At 40.5% G+C, this 19,756-nt stretch overlaps 2 protein-coding genes across 2 annotated transcripts; both read right to left on the bottom strand.

Moving 5' to 3' along the window:
• Window positions 1–190: 190 nt before the first annotated feature.
• On the bottom strand, window positions 191–5,357 carry LOC132983565 (uncharacterized). Its single transcript, XM_061049922.1, has 4 exons — window positions 4,680–5,357; window positions 3,892–4,197; window positions 3,627–3,708; window positions 191–1,156 (listed from the first exon to the last, which is right to left on the bottom strand). The coding sequence occupies exons 1-4, from the start codon at window positions 5,071–5,073 to the stop codon at window positions 715–717; spliced, it is 1,224 nt and encodes a 407-aa protein (XP_060905905.1). The 5' UTR covers window positions 5,074–5,357; the 3' UTR covers window positions 191–714.
• A 3,371-nt stretch (window positions 5,358–8,728) lies between these two features.
• Window positions 8,729–16,141, bottom strand: LOC132983564 (interleukin-21 receptor-like). The gene is made up of 9 exons (XM_061049921.1): window positions 16,040–16,141; window positions 15,728–15,809; window positions 13,355–13,475; window positions 13,104–13,264; window positions 12,048–12,199; window positions 11,800–11,962; window positions 11,464–11,560; window positions 11,258–11,342; window positions 8,729–10,345 (listed from the first exon to the last, which is right to left on the bottom strand). The coding sequence occupies exons 2-9, from the start codon at window positions 15,789–15,791 to the stop codon at window positions 9,839–9,841; spliced, it is 1,350 nt and encodes a 449-aa protein (XP_060905904.1). The 5' UTR covers window positions 15,792–15,809; window positions 16,040–16,141; the 3' UTR covers window positions 8,729–9,838.
• Between the last annotated feature and the right edge of the window lie 3,615 nt (window positions 16,142–19,756).

The raw sequence follows: 19,756 nt of genomic DNA, 5'->3' as shown, positions 1-19,756 counted from the left end.
GCCTGTACTCCGTGTAATCATCTTTTGTGTCGTCTTGTATTTATTTATTGACATTTTAGAACGTCAGAAGTCAGGAAGTGCATTTTTGCTCAAGTATTCATGAAATCAAATGATTGGCTGGACCAGAGAGGTAAATTAAGAAATGTGTTTGACTGAGACAAACAGGTCTGATTCAGCAGGGAGACATGACTATATTTAAATCATCTTGTATTTATTAGTTGTTCAAAGGAAGACACATTCATACATTTTGATTCCAGTCAGTATAAAAACAGTGAGTATTTCTTTATTTATCTCAAACCCAACGATGCTGAGCTCTTAACTTGACCCTGATGAAAAGATTGTAGTTGCACATGTTGGACTCCAGGGGGTGCTGATGAGTTATACATGATAATATTGTCTCAAAGAATACATTCATTTAATCTTTATTAGCAGTTTGCATTTTGTACTGGCATGCAAATCAGTAAATCAAATACGCTTAAAATTAAGAAATAGGAAACATTAAGAAATAAGTTGTTATGGTTAAAGCAGTTTAGTTCTCTGGGAGGTTTGGTTCATTATGCGACTGTTTAAACAAAAAAGTTTAAACTGTTCAGATCAAATCAGGGAACAGGAGAGTGATCCCACCACCACCAGTACAAATATAAAAAGAGTAAACATCCATCCCTCGGGATCAATAAAGTATCTATCTATCTATCTATCTATACAGTCCAATGTTCAGCGGAATGTAAAACCTCTTCTGCTGCACATGATTCCTCCAGTGTTGGTGTGAGATTCTCCTCTGCTCGGCGCCAGTGTTTCTCCAGTCGGCTCCATGTTCTGCAGCCGAAACTGTGAGGGATCAGTCTGGTGGCGAGTGATTTTTCGAGCGTAGTACCTCCTGGATGCAGCTCGCCACGCCTCCCTCTGCTGCGTCTGAGTGTCGCCAGGTGACTCTGATATCAGCGCCTTCCTCCTCCTCCCCGCGAACGAGATGGGCTGCGAGTAATGGGAGTCCATGATGTGAGGGGGCCGGAGGGGGGCGGGGCGTAAGGGGTTCGCCTGTTGGCGGGCCACTTTTCGGGCGTAGTACCTCCTGGACGCTGCTCTCCAGGCTGCACGCTTCACTTTCTGAACCTCCTCCGGCAGCTCCGACATCGGCACGTTCTTCTTCTTGTTCCTGAGGAGGCGGAGACGGGTCAGTATGTGTCACACAGATAAGAAGAATACAGATGCACATTTCTTTTCTATTAGTTTGTTCACAAGTCTTCAGCTGGGTTTATGATTATCTGACTAGTTTTTAAACCCGTTATCCTGCCTCTTTGCTGGTTGAATGTCAAGAAGGAAATCATGCTTTAAAGCCTACATTTCTTATATATTTTAACCAATCAGATTAATTCAATGACTAAAAGTGCAGTTTGGACCTCAGACGGTACAAAACAAACATGTTTAAAAAAGCACTTCATAGACTTTTTCACACACTGAAAACATCTCTACGACCCACTTTGGGTCCCGGCCCACCAGTCGAGAACCCCTGCTTTAAATCAAAGGTGAATGTAAACTAATGGACGCCTTTGGACCACAGGGCATTCTGCTTCATTGAAGGAATATCTTCCATAAAACTTAAAGATTAGCCATTTTGTTTAATAACAAAGAGGTTCATCTCTCTGCTTTACTCCGGAGGTAAAACATTAAATGCACATTGAACTATCTCTTATCATCATTATAACAATTTAATGCACTTAGATTTGACTTTTTTGCAGAGTTCATTATGGTATGATTTCTGACTGATCGCTCAATAAACAGAAAAATGTGATGGTCTTTGGTTTGGGCATTTGTTATTTAAGCATTTCTGAGGTGACAAAATAAGCCAATGTGAAAGTGCAAAATACTGCAGTTCCTTCAGTGTCCACTTGAGGCTTGCTTCCCCAGAAGTTTCATACTGACCAATATGAAAATGCTCATTTTGAGAGCAGAAATAAACATGGAATGCATTTTTAAGGGCATGGCTGTTCTGACAGATAGGAGTGTTGTAGCTGTTAGCGAGAAGACTTAAGGCCAGCCTCAGCTCCACCTCTTTGCCTGTTACAAGGTGAAACAAAAGTTAGTATTCATTTCCAATACGGAGACCACCATCGCTGGGCTTCAAACGAACCCTTCAGCAACCAATGGGTGATAACCCTGTGACTACAGATGGGAATTAACGACTCGCTAAATCTGGTGCAACCATCTTTTCTTGGTGTAAATGATCAATGTCTTTGCACACAGTCTGTACGATAAATAATATAAATGAAAAATGTAATGATCACTAATCGTACATCCGTGTTTTATACAGTCGGAATCTTGCTCACTCAGCATTAGGAATTGTAACAGACTGAAAGGTAGTGCGGGTTTGACCCTCAGTGACCTCACACACATGTAAAAAGGTTAGGACTTTAAAAGGAGTCCCGGCTGATCACAGCCATCCTTTGTTTTCAGAGTTTAAGCTGCTTTCATCCAGCAGCACACTCAGCCTCCCAGCATGCACGACAGGAAGGCTACAAAATGTGTCCCTGCTGTCAGTATGTGTCACACAGATAAGAAGAATACAGATACACATTTATTTTCTATTAGTTTGTTCACAAGTCTTCAGCTGGGTTTATGATTATCTGACTAGTTTTTAAACCTGCCTCTTTGCTGGTTGAATGTCAAGAAGGAAATCATGCTTTAAATCCTAAAATTCTTATATATTTTAACCAATCAGATTAATTCAATGACTAAAAGTGCAGTTTGGACCTCAGATGGTACAAAACAAACATGTTTAAAAAAGCACTTCATGGACTTTTTCACACACTGAAAACATCTCTACGACCCACTTTGGGTCCCGGCCCACCAGTCGAGAACCCCTGCTTTAAATCAAAGGTGAATGTAAACTAATGGCTTTGCCTTTTTAAACAACAAACTGTGTTTCTTTTGAACCTATTTTTTAACTATTGTATTTATTGTCCATTGGAGTTTAACTTCCTAGTTCAGATGTTTCATTGCTGACTGCGAAACCAGCTGCCCTCTCATGGGGATAATAAAGATAACCTTGAACCTTGTCTTTGGGATTTCTTCTCTTTTTTTTCTACATACTATATAATGAAACTGTTTGGGTGTTGGCCGGCAAAACAAGCAACATTGCGTGTCTTATCTAATAAAGGAAGAAAATGCAACAAAAATGAAAAGTTAACTAAAATATTTAAATCATACGGAGGCCGGTGAAAGTGTGGTGAGGCTTAACAGATCTTTCAATCATAGATAAGAATAACAGTAATGGGGCGCTGGATAGCCTAGCAGTCATGTCGTGCACCCAATGTACGGAGGCTATAGTACTTATTGCAGCGGCTGCGGGTTCGAATCCGAACCTCTGCCCTTTGCTGCATGTCATCCCCGACTCTCTGCTCCCAACATTTCCTGTCTCTCTAACGCTTTCCTACTGTATCTAACAAAGCAAAAGTCCAAGATAAGCCCTTCATTATTTAGAGTCTAAGCAGACAATGGTTGTTTCCTGTGATCAAACCTTTTTCTTGTTGATTCATTTTCTAAGGATAACATAACAATGTTTACATTTCCTCATTTATACAGACAGTAGATAAATGTAGAGGCTTCAAACGTCTGAAAGAACCCACCTGAGGTGTTCTCCCTCAGCGAGGCTGTGTCCTCCTGAGTCTGTGTGAGCTTTCTCCCTCAGCCCTCTGTTCTCCAGTTGTTCTAAAAGAGTTCAGAAAGGACATTTTCATTTTATTTAAACAGCCTGATGGTCATGTCAGGATAGAAACTATAGCACTACAAAACATAAGGTTTGTGCAACACAGAAAAAAAAGCTTCTCAATAGAGATCATTTAACATTTGGAATATTCATGTGTAATAAGACTTCATGATAGTGCACATTACTTTTTGCACTGGGGCTTTCCTTTTCCTGACACAGACTGCTCGTGGTTTCTCCCCCGTCCATGATTCTCTCTTCGTTCATTTCCCACTTGATTAAGACCGTGTCGATGTCACACGGCTCCTCTTTGATGACCAAGCCGCTGCTGCTGGGAGATGTAGGCAGATTCCTGCCCGCATCCGACACCCCTGGGGACTCCGAGGAGTGGGAGGTGCAGGTCTGGTCCGGACCCGTTCCGCTGGGGGAGGACAGAAGAGCCGACTCGTGGCTTTGGGAGGAGACGTGTGAGGCGGGGCGAGCAAAGAGGCCCACTGTGAAGAGGGACAGGAACACAGGGCATTGTCAGGGTTGGGGTTAAAGATCACAGATACTCAGATCACTATTTATAAAAACATACATGCACTCGTATGTCTCCACACAGATTAGTTAACCCATATGATCCACATGAATGTGTCAGGATGATTAAAAAAAGATATGCCTGTATTTGATCACTTCAAGTTCAGGAAACCAGCAGATCTCTAACCAGGAAGCGGATACATACTTATTTTAGTTTATACAATCAGTACATGCTCAGTGGAGACTTCTATCGCCTAAATGCTGTGATTGGTGGAACCTTGAGAACTTTTGTATTTTTTTTTTGTCATGTTTAAGTAGGTTTTTAAGTAGTTTTTCCTTTTCTCTAATGTGTTGTTCCTTGTCACGTCTGTTTTGTAACCTGTGCGTCATGATGGATGATCAATCTACCAACCTGAACCTTCTCGTTCACACAAACAACGCATCTGTGTTTACTCACAGGAGATACTCATTGCACACTCCTGCTGCCCTGCTGTCATCTCTGGGTCCATGCAGCTGGGCTCAAACCCGCTCTGCTCTCTCTCCCGCGGGTCACCGGAGCTCTGTGCCCCCCTCGCGAGGCCGTGCTCGTTTTCGAACAACATGCACGAGCATCCCTGGCGGCGCTGCACCTTCAGCTCGTGCTCCGCCTCCCTCACCTTGCGCTCCAGCCGCTGGATCTCTTTGTCCCTGTCGGCCACCATCCGCTTGTGTTCGTGCGTCGTGGCACTGTTGACACCGTAGATCACGTTCATTATCGAGTCTATCGCCAGCCGGATGGCGTTTTCCACCACGTGCGCTTCATCGTCGCGCAGGTGTGGGTGCAGGGATTTGTTTCTGACTAAATTCATCATCAGAATCGGCTTAAAATCAGCCTGTTCTGATGTTACTTACGAGCTGCGTTGAAAGCGTTAACCTCGCAACAGGGATACTAGTCTAACCGATTTCAAAAACGTCAACAAAAACAACACGGTTACATTCAACACCTTGACGTAATCATCTGAAATGCCAAAGAAGCACAAACAAAACAGAGCACAGGGGAGTAGAATTTGTGAAGATCGACGGGCTAACAACAGGAACAGCTGATCTGCAGCTTCGCTTCCTGCGTCCTCCTCCTCCTCCTACTCTTCTGCTTCTTCTTCTTCTTCTTCTTCGGTGACGTCGCTCATGAGTGGATGTTTGTTTGGCGGCCACAGCGCCACCCAGTGCTGAAGAGAGAATGTCTGAACAAAGTTCTAAAATGCAAGACACAGTGGTTTACAGGAGTGGCACTCAGCCTTGCTAGAATTTAGAGCCACATTGACCAAAAAATATTTCTGCAAGAGCCATAATCAAAAAGAAAACCTCTTTCTGTCCTGAAATCTGTGTGGGAAACACAGTGGCATGACTTGCAAAGATTTTTCCAATAGGACCCAAAAGAGCCACAAATAGTCCCAAATGTGGCTCAATAGCTGCAGGTTGAGTATCACTGGTTCACAGTATCAAACCCCATCAGGCAGTGGTGTAGTGCATAGGGTATACCCACTTCTAAATCCCCACTGGTTCACACCATTAATTGATTGACCATATTCAGTAGGATGCTGTAATTCCTATGATGTTGAAGGGATGACCCTCTCTACTCGGCCTTTAATTGGCTAGCACACACTTACAAAATATGCAAAAGGAGTCTCATGTCACTGTTAGTAACAGAGGCCGTTTATCCTCCGCTGGATGGGACACTCAAAATAATTCAGGGGAAAAAATTAAGAGTATACCCACTTCTTCAGGCCCCACTATACCACTACCATTTGGTGTAAGTCAGGTGCAGATCACCATGATTTCCTAATGGTAAAAACATGGCAGAGAGCAAGTGAGTTCTTGCCTGAATGAAATCTTGGGTTACTCTGCAAAGTAACATTAGCTAAACATGGGAAGCTGCCGTTAAAAAAGCCATCCATAAACACTGATAAACTCCCTTGAATCAGTTGATGTGAAATAAATGAGCACAATATAAACCAGCATAAATTATATTTGAGATGATGAAGCCTCCCTTCCACACAGCCGCAGGTTTTATTCACATGTGCTGGAATGTATGACATCTCATTACCTGAAACCACCCAGGACAAGTAGGCACATAAAGCTCAGTGCTCTTAAGCAAAGTCAAGTTATTGCTACCCCCCCCCCCCCCCCACCCTCCTTCTTAGGCTGCTCTTGACATTTTTCTTACTTACCAAAACGTGACATCATTGTAAGTTATAACCTTGTCTCTCAATCACTTTCTCTTCAAGACTACTTCCGTCACTTTTTGTTTTTACAAGAAAAGTGTTACGCAATGAATGCATTTCAGGAAATTCTACAAATGCCACCAGTTCTTTGAAAGATTGCTGAGGGTTCATTGAATGACAGAGATAGTGTGCTTGAAATGAAAATGAAATGAACTGCTTCAGATACAGATCTGTGAAAATGGCTCCAAAAGACCCTAGTTTTTTTCCAAACATATTGAAGCTTTTGAATCCCTTATTTGAATATTGCTCGAGTATATACTGGGAATGTTACCAGCCGACTGTTTTCATAGTTGTTGAAACAGAAAAAAATGGGTAAAAAAAAAAAAAATCATGCAACAGTCATGATTGAGCACAATTTATTAAAAGTCGTCTGCATTAAATGACGGGATTGGGTTTGCCATGTGGTTTGGTTACTAACAACACCCTTCTGCTTGTTGTCTGTGATGGTGAGCCATAACAGCTCCAGTGCAGTGGCACTCTCTTCTCTTTGGCTTTCCTTTCAAGATCAACATTATTTTATGATGATGTCCTCTTGTGTCATGTTTGACCTTTTTACTCTGTAAAACACTTTGGTCAACCTCGGTTGTTTTATGTGCTAAATAAATAAAGTTGACTTGACTTTGGAAATCATTTAGGAAAGCACCTAAATGCTCCCCTCACACACCTGCCATTTCATTAACCTTCACCAAGTCAGAAGGTTCAACCAGCTGCTCTTTGGTCCATTATTAGAGTCTCTCCTCTGGGGCGTGTTGGTGGGGAAAGGCCTTCACTGTGTCATGGCACATGGAAGACATTTGTGTAGGTGTTATGCCGACACGACACCTGATGAAAAGATAATCGTATAGAAAAACGAGTGGGTTTGCTTCCTGACCACATCCTCACCTGTGTCGGTGGATGATCTTCTTTAATCCTCCCACATCACATAGAATAACAAGAAACAGCCGACTCGTTACCAAGTTATCTTTGGACTGTTGGAGCAAACTAGGGCAGCCTGAACATGTTGTTTATCAAAATTATCTGGAGAAACTGTTTCATGTCAATCCACCTACTTAAATAACTTCCCTCAAGGTAGTAAGATTTAAAGCACTGTTGGTGGCTAGCTTTTCTTTTTTTTACAGTTTTTTTCACAGACTATAAAAATCAATGGATAAAGCCTTAGTGATCGTCTAACAGTTACAGCAGGGGGCTCCGGGGGCTCATCAGTAGCCACCATGCTGGAAATCCTGTCTCAGCCTAACTTTCAGACTCCCTAAAGAAAGACTAAGAGCTGGAGCTGAGGAGGGTTTTAAGCCTCCTGACAAACCCCTACATCGCGCAAATCTGTCAATCAGGTCAGCCTCACAACTAACTGTGGATGACTTGTACTGTTCATAAAATCAAAATGGATGTATTATTTAAAAAAAAAAACCCTCCGTTCAGTGTGTGCCCATGAGGACAATAGCCAATCAGACAAATATTGTTTTTTGTAGCAGGCTGTAAACGTGTTAATTTATGCTGTAAAAACAGCCAGTTTTCCAGTGTTGTGTGTATGTGACTTCCTGTGCTCTTGGAGCCAGCCTCAAGTGGACACACGAAGAACTGCAATTTTTTTGCACTTCTAAACTGGCTTCCTTTTTCAACACCGGAGGCTGCTGCTTGGTTTTTGTAAATTGTATTAAAATTGAGTCTAGATTACAGGGCTACTTTACCTACAACCTACTGGTATGTTGTGGTATGGCAGGTGTGATGTTGTAAGTTTGTGTGAGTGTTTTAGATAAAAAGTGGTGTCATCAAATTAAGCAATTAGACAAAAATACATACAAATTATAATAACTATATCATTACATCAACTGTTTGTTTATGGGAAAAGTACTGCTTCATTTAAGTAAAAGTAATTTTACAACTATTTGTTATTTTACAAGCACTCATATCTACTGAGGCAACATAAGATAATTACAATAATTATTTTTAAGTATCAGTAATTTCTAATGCTAATTCATTTGGTCTATTCCTTTGATTACATTGTACCTGCTTCATGAGCGTATAACTCCTAAGTACATTTGCCTTATTGTCCATTATTTTATTTGCACTTGGGATTTTTATGTCTGCTGGGTATCTGTGCCCTGCATGGTCCTGATTTTGTGTATCATAGAGGTATCGGTATCCAAAGAAAATACTTTTCATAATCAGTATAGACCTTAACAAAACACTTCAACGTTGATATGTGTACATTCTATCATTAATAGAGTAAGTTATAGTGAAACAATCATGTTAATGTAATACTTTATTCAATAAAGATTAAAACATTATATTTTCATTGTAAGAGCTTTGCCATATTCCACATCACAAATATCAACGACTAACCTTTACAAAGCTGGATAATAGTCCAGCAAATACCTGAAAATATTTATCTTCAGCCAAAGAAAAAGATACACTCATTTTTGATTTAGTTTCTCTCAGTTTGAACACGAGATTAAAAGATGAAGAGAAATGGAAGTAAAAGTGTAAGCAATAAAAAAAGCAATAGAGTTTCAGATGAAAACCCAGCATATCAATACAATGTCAATACATTTTGCTGTCAAGCCTTATAAGTGCATTAAGTGTACGCCTAATGTTGTATCTGTTCTGCTGAGTTGATGTTCGTCTCATTAGAACAGAGACTGTGAGGTATGTTCAAATGTTTCATAGATGTAGAGAATTCAAGGCATGGAACAAAACCTGCATTGTCTAAATAAAATGGATCACCTAGAAGAGGTAGCATACACTAGAGATAATGTGTAATGCAAGCATTATGTCTTAAAGGGGACATATGAAAAAATCCACTTGTACAGTGTTTTTGAACATATATTTTGGTAACCTGAGTGTCTACCGACCCACAGAATGTGAATTAAACCCATCCAGTCCTTTGTTTGTGTTCTGCATAAGTCTTACAACACAGAGAAAAATGTTCTGTTTTAAATTTGCTCTTCTTGTGATGCCACAGTGGTAAAAAAAAAAAAAATACCCTCCCCTCCCCTATATTATCTCCACCCATGGACTCCACCCCAAACCTAGAGCAAAACGTTTGCGCAAGTCCGCCATTTTTATTCTCGCTAGCGAAGACGTGATGTCTACTGGGAAAACTCACAAATGAGCCGTTGCATTTAAAGAGACACACACACCAAAACGGAGCGTTCTGAGAGAGCTGGTTTATACAGGGTCACAAACCTCTTCTGGTGCTTGATTCATGTTATATTTTGACCAAAGTACAGCACAGAAGTTTCATTTAGACCACAGGGAACTGTTTGGAAAGGTGGGAAAGGGGCATAATATGTCCTCTTTAAGGTTGCTGCCTTACCAGATATCAAGATGGCAGCGCAGATGAATTACACTTACTCTATGTAATATTTGATCTCTCATCGTCTTGCAGGGAATCTGATGAAGCATTTAGACCGCTTCCTTTGGAAACTAAAACAGGAGCAAAACCACCTGCAGTTTTGTTGAGGATGCAGTAATCAGTGCAGAAACACGGTGGGGGAACATCATCAACGGGACTGTCTGGTAAACTGCTGTCTGCGCTCTTGGTCATGTCCTCTATGCTGCAGCCAGAGTCTGAGCTGATGTTGACATTGACTCCCCAGACAGAACAGGGCAGCTGAGTGTAAGACGTTTCCCCTGGACAGACCATAGTTGCAGGTGGCAAGGCCTCATGTATCGCGGGTAAGCCAACGTAGGAGGTTTGGCACTGGGTGAGAAACAGTTGCATTACCAAAGGGTTATGGAGGTCCTGGTTCTCCTCTGGGTCCTTTTTAACAGGTTTCGGAACAACAGTTACAGCATTGGATGTCAAGATCTCCTCAGGTTTGTATGTGAGAAGAAATTTGCCTTTAGGTGAAAGCCATTCCTACAAATTCAGCAGAAAAGAGATGCATTAGATGAAGATGATGATGTATATCACTTTTACACAAATCATTCACAACATAGATGAAAACTAAAACCTTTTTAAAACAAGTTTACTGATATTTTATCCATATGGTAATAATTGTCCTTCAAGCTGAGGATTGACTCCTGACTCAACATATCCAGTTTCCATTTTGTCCTGCTTAGGGTGTAAAGCTCAACTGCTCATATAATACAAGAAGCAACCTCCATTGTTGAAAAATGAAGCCAATGCAGAAGTGCAAAAATCTGCAGTTCCTCAAGTGTCCACTTAAGGCTGGCTCCATAAGACCTGGAAGTCCCATATACAACCCATATTTAAATATCCATTTTGACAGCCGAATAAACATGTTTACAGCCAGGTAACGACTTTGGTCTTATAAGTAAATGTCTTTATCTGCCCACACTGTACATGCAGTAATTTCTTTATAACGCATCTGTTTTGATTTTTAGAAGGCCCGCCTTAGCTCATGCTCTTTGCCTGCTACTAGGTTGACCGAAGATTTGTTTGAGACGGCATTTCCAATTTGGCAACCGTCATCAAAGGGCATCAAAAGTTTGCTTCAAAAAACAATGAAGATGTCACAGAGATTACGTCCATGTACGTACAGTCTGACAGTGGTTCCCAAAGTGGGGGTCACGAGACAATGGGAGGGGGGTCGCGAGGTGACTTCTAAAAGCAAAGACACATTTAAAATGACTTAACTCACTTTTCCAACATATAGCGTTTCTATTAATAATTGAGCAATGATTCTTCCACTCTTTTAAAGTTACCAATCAACCAAAGGAAAAGAAAACCCATTTAAACATCCATGTGACTACTTACCTCTTGACAAGAGACTTTTGCACTGAGTCAATTAGATGAAGAACACCTCACCTGGAGATTGCCTTCATGATGTTGATACAGAGGTCTGAAAAAAGGAGCTGGCGATGGAGTGTAGGACAGAGTTTTTATCTTCATTCTGTTATGCAAATGAAGACAGATGCAATGATCAAATCTTACCTTTAAGGCATGCAATCATTATCTAGAACAGATAAAGCTGATTTCAACCATCTTGAATTTTTACAGTACAGGTGACTTACCTTGCAGCAGGGCTGTTGAAGGCAAACAGCAGGACACCGGCAGCCACGCACACGGGGACCAGCCATTTCATCAAAGTGACTAATATATTATCTTGTTCTGAGAACGATCACAGAGTAATGCAGAATTACTGAGTCATACTGCCCGGCTATCAGGTGGCTGATGTTCATGAATGACTTGTATTATTATTCAAACTGAATTATACATGAAATGGCTTATCTCTAGACTCTTTCTCGAGACATATGGTATAAAAAAAGCAGACTTTGATTAAATGTGTGTAACAGGCCGTGTGTCATTGACACTTCAAGAGCAAAAGAAGAAAAAAGAAATCACTTTACCTTCTCCTGCTTTATTTTTCATGCATGTCGATTGGCTCCACTGACTCCAAATTCCTTCATAATCATCGTTATTAGGTTTAGATCTGACTTTAAAGCAGTATGTAGCATCGGGTTCGAGTGGCGCTCTTGGAATTAGAACCCATTTCTGTGACCTGGGGAGAGTCTGCATCAAAAATATTGAATTAGTCAGAGCTTATTGTAAAAAAAAAAGGTGTCTAAGCTTAGCTAGGTATAACATCTGGTCTTACTTTGTTGTCAGTGCTTTGGGACCTTTGAAGTAAGACCTGGTAGTCGAGCACATGGTGAAGATTGTTATGGTCTTCGTACCCACTTCTCCAGGTAACGTTGAAAGTCTCTGGACTTGGGTCAACCTCAATATCATGTGGGGGCGTCAGCTGAACTGTTCAATACATATTTCCAATCATATTTAGTCCAACTTACAGGAATCTTTCTAATACAGCAATAACATTTGCAAAGACATTATGTCATGTTTCTCCTAAAAACAAATGGAACTTCATTTTGGGAAATGTCAAACTATCTTGGAATCAAGTTGAAATTATGGACAAAAAGTTAAAGCTCCTGTGAGGTTTTATTGGTTTGTGTCAATTTTGGTGCCTCCTGTGGACAAAGCTTTTCCACGTATTTGAAACAACTACATAGAAATTGTCACTGCTGATGGTCTGGTTTAGTAGCTCATAAAGAAGCATCAAAATACATTTCAGTTTGTTCCACAACCAGCTAAAAAACTCCTCTCAGGAGCTTTAATCAGACATGCATTCATGGCAAGACATACTCGAGACCAGAGTGCTCCGAGACCAAGACAAGACCAAGACATTTAGGGATCGAGAGAGAGTCAAGACCAAGACCAAGGCAGGGCGAGACCGAGACAAGACCAAGACCATAAATATTAATGAACAGTCATCATGTTGTGTGTAGGTGCGTGTCGCTCACTTAGACCGTAACACAGGGAAGGTTGTGGACATAACCGGTGGATAAAAATCCAAATTATAAATGAATTGAAGTTATGTATTCCTTTAGAGGAGAGGTGTTTGCCTTCTAACCACATTGATGATCAGTGGTGGTCTTGATTTAAAATACAGAGTCCACCTTGTGTGAGACCGAGACAAGACCGAGTAAAAATGCCTTGGATTCTGAGACGAGACAGAGCCCTTTAAAAAGTGGTCTCGAGACCGGTCTTGAGACCAATACTGCGACACTACATTCATGTATAAGACATCAAAGATAGTCACATACCAGTCACTCACATTTACAACAAGCATGAATTATAAGAGATGAATACTCACTGTTCCATGATGGCATGAACTCCTCCACCAATGTATGGCAGACGGATTCATGACAAAGGTCTATGCGATATTCGTCAATGTCTATGAAATAGTCTCTCTTGACTTTGCAGACGCAGTTGTAGCTGTCATTCATCAGCACAAGGGGACAGGGAGTGGTGCCACTGAAGTTTAGAAAAATATAACAGAACCGGTTTGTTGGAAGTATTACAAAAAAAAAAGTGAAATCACATTACAAAAAGAAGGGCTTTTACTCATTAATATGAGTGAAGTCCAGTCTGTAGTTAGTGTTGGACCGTCCCACGAGATCACCAGTGATGTTCACAACACATGTGACTGTGTCCCAGTAGGCACTCACACAGGAATATCCATCGACTATGGAAGAGGAAAGAAAACAGTTGCATTTACTCACAATGTAAGAAATACATTTTTAAGCCACATAATACGGTGTCAATATAAATGTGTAAATGTAAATATAAGGGCTGCACCGAGGCATCGACTGAACATCGGTATCCGGCCTGATAACAAACATTGGCTCAAAGTGGCATGCTCTGATTTAAGTAGCTGTTGTGTATTTGTTGTGTTGTATCAATTTAATGCTGGCAAGTTAGTTTACCAATCTGCTGATTCAGAGAAGAGGGGCAGATGCAGAGTTGGGGGGTAGCTTGTTACTGTAATTAGACTACATTTGTAAAGAATGCCTAAATATGTGTAAATGTCCATTTTCACGCACACCATTCCCCTGACATTGCTTTCCTGATGTTGGCTTGAGTCCATGAAGGAGGAAAGTTAAAATGGTAGAGCGGTTCAAATCAAGACACCAGGTAGGATTGTGGCTGACACCTCTCACCTCTCGGACACAGACTGTTCGAGACCCTCCCCTCTGTAAAGAGGCTGCGGTCCATCAGGACAAAAACCTCTCTCTACAAGAACAGTTTTCTTCCCCTCTGCTGTCAGCCTCATGAGCAATGTCCCTGCCCTCCCCAACTCCCCCCACATAACACAGACTCTCATCCAGCCCCACATGCGGCCCCCATCAACCCTCAACGTGGCCCTCAGGTCAATTTGTACATATTAATTAATTGGAAACATGAAGAAAACATGACAAAATCTACCATGAAATCATGAAAACCAGAAATATGCCCATAATAATATTTGATTACTTGTATGTTGAGTTAAATTTGAGACATAATTGACTGTAATCGTAAAGTTGCCCATCCCTGCCCTACATTAACTCTCACTGGAAGTTTACTACTGCCCCTGTTGTACATTTTGTGTTTTTATATTTCTTATACTCTATCATAAATATATTGTAATTACTTCTTATATCTTATTTTATTATTATTTATTAAGTTCTTGCTATTTTGCTTAATTTCCTTTGTTAACTGTTTTTGCACCAAAACACCAAGACAAATTCCTTGTATATGTAAATGTGCTTTACACGATTCTGATTCTGATTATTAGGCTTGGAGAAATTGCACACTCATTTGACTTTGTTGTGAGAAAGGACAAGAATGTGACGGGAAAGTTCAAACTGTGCCCGCAGGCTCCGCTTCTGTGAACTTGACATCAAATCTTTCTCAATCACCTGCAAAGGCAAGATGCTAACACAAAGCCAGTGGGCAGCGAGGAAAGCGTTGACAAACAGGCTAGTTGGCGCCTATTTCTATTAAAGTGCATAAAAGAGAGATCTCGTGTATGTCTTCTGATTAGAATAAGAATCTGTATCGATGTGGGCATATTACATTTTTAATGAGTGTGCATCTCAGGTGATGTCACGGAGTAATGCAAAAGTAATGTAACAAGAAGTGTCACTAATTACTTTCGGCAGCGAGTAGGTTAATTAAGTGAAGTAATGCGTTACATTTACAACTGAGCAGAAGCAACACCTGCTGCACAAACTTGTTTTTTTTTTCATGGTCAAACGTGAAAGTAAATGTGGTCAGTGAGGGTGCCAGACACCATTCCTGGGGAAAATCTGCAAAAGTTTGTAAGACAGTTTTCAAGATGAGAGACTGATAACGCATCCAATCACATCGCTTATTTACACTGTTCAACACGGCACATGAATATCTGTCAAGATGGTTCAAATATTCAACTCCCTGTGCTTGCATAAAGCTTATGATTTTGTCATGTGGCTACTCCGCATTCATGTCTTATTCTATTCATATTTCATTTCTATATTCTATATTTCCTACTTCTATATTGTTTTTAAGCGCAACAACCAAATTTCCACCGGGGATTAACAACGTGCTTCTGATTCTGATTCTGATTCTGATTCTGATAGCTCCTTTGAACAACCGACAGGTAGAATAAAAAAGATAAAATTCAAAAAACATTGGTATCAGAATCGGCTAAAGTGCATCTTTTAATTATACTCAAAATGTCAAAGACTGTTGGAAATGTCAGAAATGATCAAAGATAACACAACAACAAGATGATTCTTGGGTTGATGACTGTACTGTATGATCTTAAAGTAATGAGTCTATAGACAGGGCATCATTTCACCACATGAATACAAACCACTTCACAAGATGAAATATGTCATATGTCGCTGCCATATTTAAGAGTTTACCATAGAGAGGTTCAGAGGAAAAGATCAGCATGTCAGGATAAGTGAGTGGTACCTCTGATGCTGCCGGTCATTGAGAAGCAGTAACCACACAAGAAGAGGAGCTGCAGACGCTTCATGTCTCCACCAGCATCACACTGTGGATACCAAAACAACATTTCTCCTTATTGTCCATTTCTTAAATGTCTTATTATAACCACAGTTTGTGTAATACGAGAAATGTATCATTCAAGTTTAAACCAACATTTACATGATTCCTCTGTGATAAACACAAGACTGACAAACACAAAAGTATAAATACATTATCAGAAATCAAGAACATCAGATGTAAGCTGTGATGTGTAGCTGATGGAAAATAGTTTTTTACCTAAGGGGCTGTCCTGCTGCTTGCTGATGTCTCAGACAGTGAATGAGAAATGGAACTGAGGTTTAACTTATCACTAGTTACATCACAGGATGTTAAATGTTTTTTTTTTCTCACGTCACAGGTTTTTTCTTTTTTTTTTGGTTTAGCTTTGGGCCTTTGATCTTTGTGCCCTGTTCAACCCAGCTCAAATCTGTTGCAAAGTGGATGATTTTGTGCTTTCTGTATTTCCCCTCAAACCATTCACTACGCCCATGCACCTTGTATGGAAGCTATGAATTCATTAATTTCTGTAATTCCATCACCTGTCTGCATGTTTTTTTTTATATAACTTGGTTCAGGGGACATAGACATCTGTTTCAAACATACTTAAACACACCTCAGACTCTGCTTTTATATCTCTCCTGCCCCAACCCTAAACCACTTTCAATGTTTTTTACTTCTCCTATTCTCATGACCTTTGAACCCCCGGGGGCTCCATATAGAGAGCACTGAAGAGATGGCGGCTTCCCCACCCAGAGTCTCGACCCCACTGGTTTCCTCATGTCGTATACCGACACCATCTGACACCAGTCCATCCGCCTTCTCCTCCATCCATCTATTTTTCTCTCCCTCACATGTCCATCTATCCCATCGTCCCTCAATAATTCCTCGACCCTTACCCTCATCCCTTCATCCCTCGACCGTTACCCTCAACTCTTCATCCCAAATCCTTTAACCGTTATCCCTTAACTTCCCGACCTTAGCCAACATCTTTAAATCATGCCTCAAAATCCTCACTCTCATCTCTTCGTCCTACATTCCTCGACCCTTACCCACCTCCATCCTACATCCCTTCACCCAAAAAAGAAGAAAAAAATAACTTCCAAAGAAAAGTACATCACCAACATATAAAGTTATCTTAATCAATCAACCAATCAATCAATCAAACAACTTGTTAATCCCGCATTGAGCATTTGGTCTGGAGCAGATTTTTAAACGGAGCAAAACCAAAACCTTCAACAATAACCATTGGACCAGTAAGTACTACAGTCCTACTGCAATCTGCTGGAGGATACAGAAGAGCTTTTTAATCTGGGCAGATTTGTTCATAAACTAGGGGGCTTGAGACAGTAAGAGGGGGGGTCATGAGATTCTTTCCAAAAACATGTAAAAATCAAAAGTAGTTCAAGAGATTAAAGGTGTTTTTCTTCTATAATAATATTACGTGTTTGGGCTTTTGTGTTATTTTGTGCTGTTCTAATGCCACTATTTGGATGGGCGTAATAGTGTGCCTTGTTGTGCACACAATTAAATGTTTTAACCACTTCCGAGGACAATGGGGGTCCCCAGTTGCTAGCAACATTACTGTGGGTGTCACAAGCTGAAAAGTTTGGTTTCCCTAAACTAAAGCATAGACATTACGCTAAGATTTAATGAGCAACAAAATATTAAGAGCTCCCCCTGCTGACTGGCTGAAGTAAAGGTCATAAACCTGGCCTCTTCCATATGAACAGATAGAACAGGTCAAACTAGATGGTTAAAATAAACCATCTAGTTTGACCATCTAGATTTTTGTCAAACCTGGAGGCTTTCGTTGATAGTTAGTTTTTCATCATGCTGCTCTATGCCCAGGAGTTCTGAGTAGTTTTGGTTTAATACGTTTGTGATGCAAAAACACTGGATTTAACGTCATGATTGACAGCTCTGCTGACAAATGCAGCTCTGCATTCTCAACCAGACTAGAAGAGTAGATGAGGAAAGACGGAGTAAACATAACCAAAATTAAAACATAGTCACTTTGAGTGTTGGCTTCAAACCAACACAATAATCTGTTCTGGCAAAACCCTTTTGACAAAGTGATATTTTTATTTTTTTGCTGATCTTTGGTTGATTATGCATAATTAGTGTTTTCTGATTCTGTCATCCTGCTCTCTTTAAACACTCACTGTATTACTCACCGTGAATCTTTGCCATGAAAAATGTAAAAAGGAAAAAGAAGAAAAGCGTTCAGCATTCATTCACCTCGTCTGACCGGAGAGAATTGGTTACAGGCATAATTACTTCATAGAAATAGTCAACCTTTTCAGTGATGTTCTCGACTGCTTTTGCAGGTCGTACAGAGGAATAAATATTAATTTCAGGCTGGTTCATAAGCAGCTGAAAACTTCTCACTGAGGCTGTAAATAAAGGTTGTTATAATGCACTTGTACTGTACTTTACTTTGTATAATGTATTCAAAAAAGGAACCGTCTGACTAATATGCACTATTAGGTAACGATGGGTTAGATAATACTTCCATCTGCAGTAGGAGTGTGGTTTGGCCTTGGGTTCACTCACATGCTGAAGAACGAGATAAAAAAAAGTTGATTGTTGCATTTTCTGCATTATTGATTTGGGGGAAATCAGATGTTTCTGCCAATGCCACATCGTGCTAATGGACTTTCAAGCCTCCGACTGGAAACCTGAACTGAAAACCTGAAAAGTGAAGCTCAGAACTTCATCCCCAAAAATACAACTACAAAGCTGTTTTTTTTTTAAATTGTACTATAGTTGGTAATCCGTGTGTGAATGTGTAGGTGTGACCTGCGGTGTAAAAGCGCTTTGAGTTGTCAGAAAACTAGAAAAGTGCTGTACATACTCAAGTCCATTTACCATTTATGGCAGGATGTTCCCAGATGACTTATTTTCTAGTCGGTTAATCTGACATTTGCATTCTGTTTAGACTGACTAGACTTAAGGTAAGAAATCACTATTTGAGCAGAACTTATTCAATACTGTCCGAGGGGTCAACAACGGAATTTGGTTTTCCGAGTGTGGCTAGCCGTCAGTCTTTGGTCCTCCCTGCAGGTTAACGTCCACATGCCCATGCTTAATGTGATTAAAAATTCCTGACACAGCCCACACACAATTTTATCATCCTTTTTTCAATCCAAATATATGCAAAACAGTGCTGCTCCTACAAGATGCTATCCTGTCCGCTTTGCTGGTTTACATCAGGGTACTAGAGCTGATAGAGAAGGCTCGTTAACCAGAGCTACAGCCAGTCCAGCTACAGCCCCAGCTGGTTGAAGACGACTTAAATTCTACTAAACATATCCCTAATCTTAGTGCTGTGGGCTGGGAGAGCCTCATTTCATCTTTCTTGCAGATACATAGCTAAAGAAAACGGAAATGACAAATGAACCGAATGTTGAATGTTAAAAGCAATCTCATATGATGCTGTTCAGAGCCATTATTATATCAAAAACTTTACTTACAGACTACTACTTTCCATGAAACAAACTGAAGATTACCTGTGAGCACACAGTAACAGATTCCTATAGGTTGACGGGACAGACTTGCAATAACAATAACAACTGTGAGACCGTTGGCAGTCAGGGAAACTTTGGACTCGGAAAGTAAATGAGCCACACTTCCCCACCCTCTCCCACCACACACCACCATCAGGAACCCTTTCACTCGAGATCAATCCACCCTCACACAATCTCAGATATGATCAGCTAATAGATCTATACAAAATCTGAATAATTTGTACCTTTAACCACCCCAAAAAATCCTGCATAATGTCATAATCATATTTGCTGAAGACAGACAAAATACTCAGCAATGACCCAGAAAAACAAATTCTGTCTAAATGACTCGTTTTATTGATGTTAACAGGCTTTAAGGGAGAGTGTTGCCTGATAAAATGGAATAATAATGCACTTTTGCAATTGTAAAAAGCACAGAAACTACAGG

Source organism: Labrus mixtus, chromosome 11 (genome assembly GCF_963584025.1).
Source record: "Labrus mixtus chromosome 11, fLabMix1.1, whole genome shotgun sequence".
In the NCBI taxonomy this organism is placed as follows: Eukaryota; Metazoa; Chordata; class Actinopteri; order Labriformes; family Labridae; genus Labrus; species Labrus mixtus.
This window is presented reverse-complemented; position numbering and strand designations above follow the sequence as displayed.

Excerpts from the sequence above, each read along its gene's own strand:
- LOC132983565 (XM_061049922.1), bottom strand. The coding sequence starts at position 5,073 with ATGATGAATTTAGTCAGAAACAAATCCCTGCACCCACACCTGCGCGAC. Across the intron at positions 4,198-4,679 it reads GTGTGCAATGAGTATCTCCT|TGGGCCTCTTTGCTCGCCCC; the intron begins GTGAGTAAACAC and ends CCCTCTTCACAG. Across the intron at positions 3,709-3,891 it reads GGAAAGCCCCAGTGCAAAAA|AACAACTGGAGAACAGAGGG; the intron begins GTAATGTGCACT and ends GAACTCTTTTAG.
- LOC132983564 (XM_061049921.1), bottom strand. The coding sequence starts at position 15,791 with ATGAAGCGTCTGCAGCTCCTCTTCTTGTGTGGTTACTGCTTCTCAATG. Across the intron at positions 13,476-15,727 it reads AATGACCGGCAGCATCAGAG|TCGATGGATATTCCTGTGTG; the intron begins GTACCACTCACT and ends CCTCTTCCATAG. Across the intron at positions 13,265-13,354 it reads GACTTCACTCATATTAATGA|TGGCACCACTCCCTGTCCCC; the intron begins GTAAAAGCCCTT and ends TCTAAACTTCAG.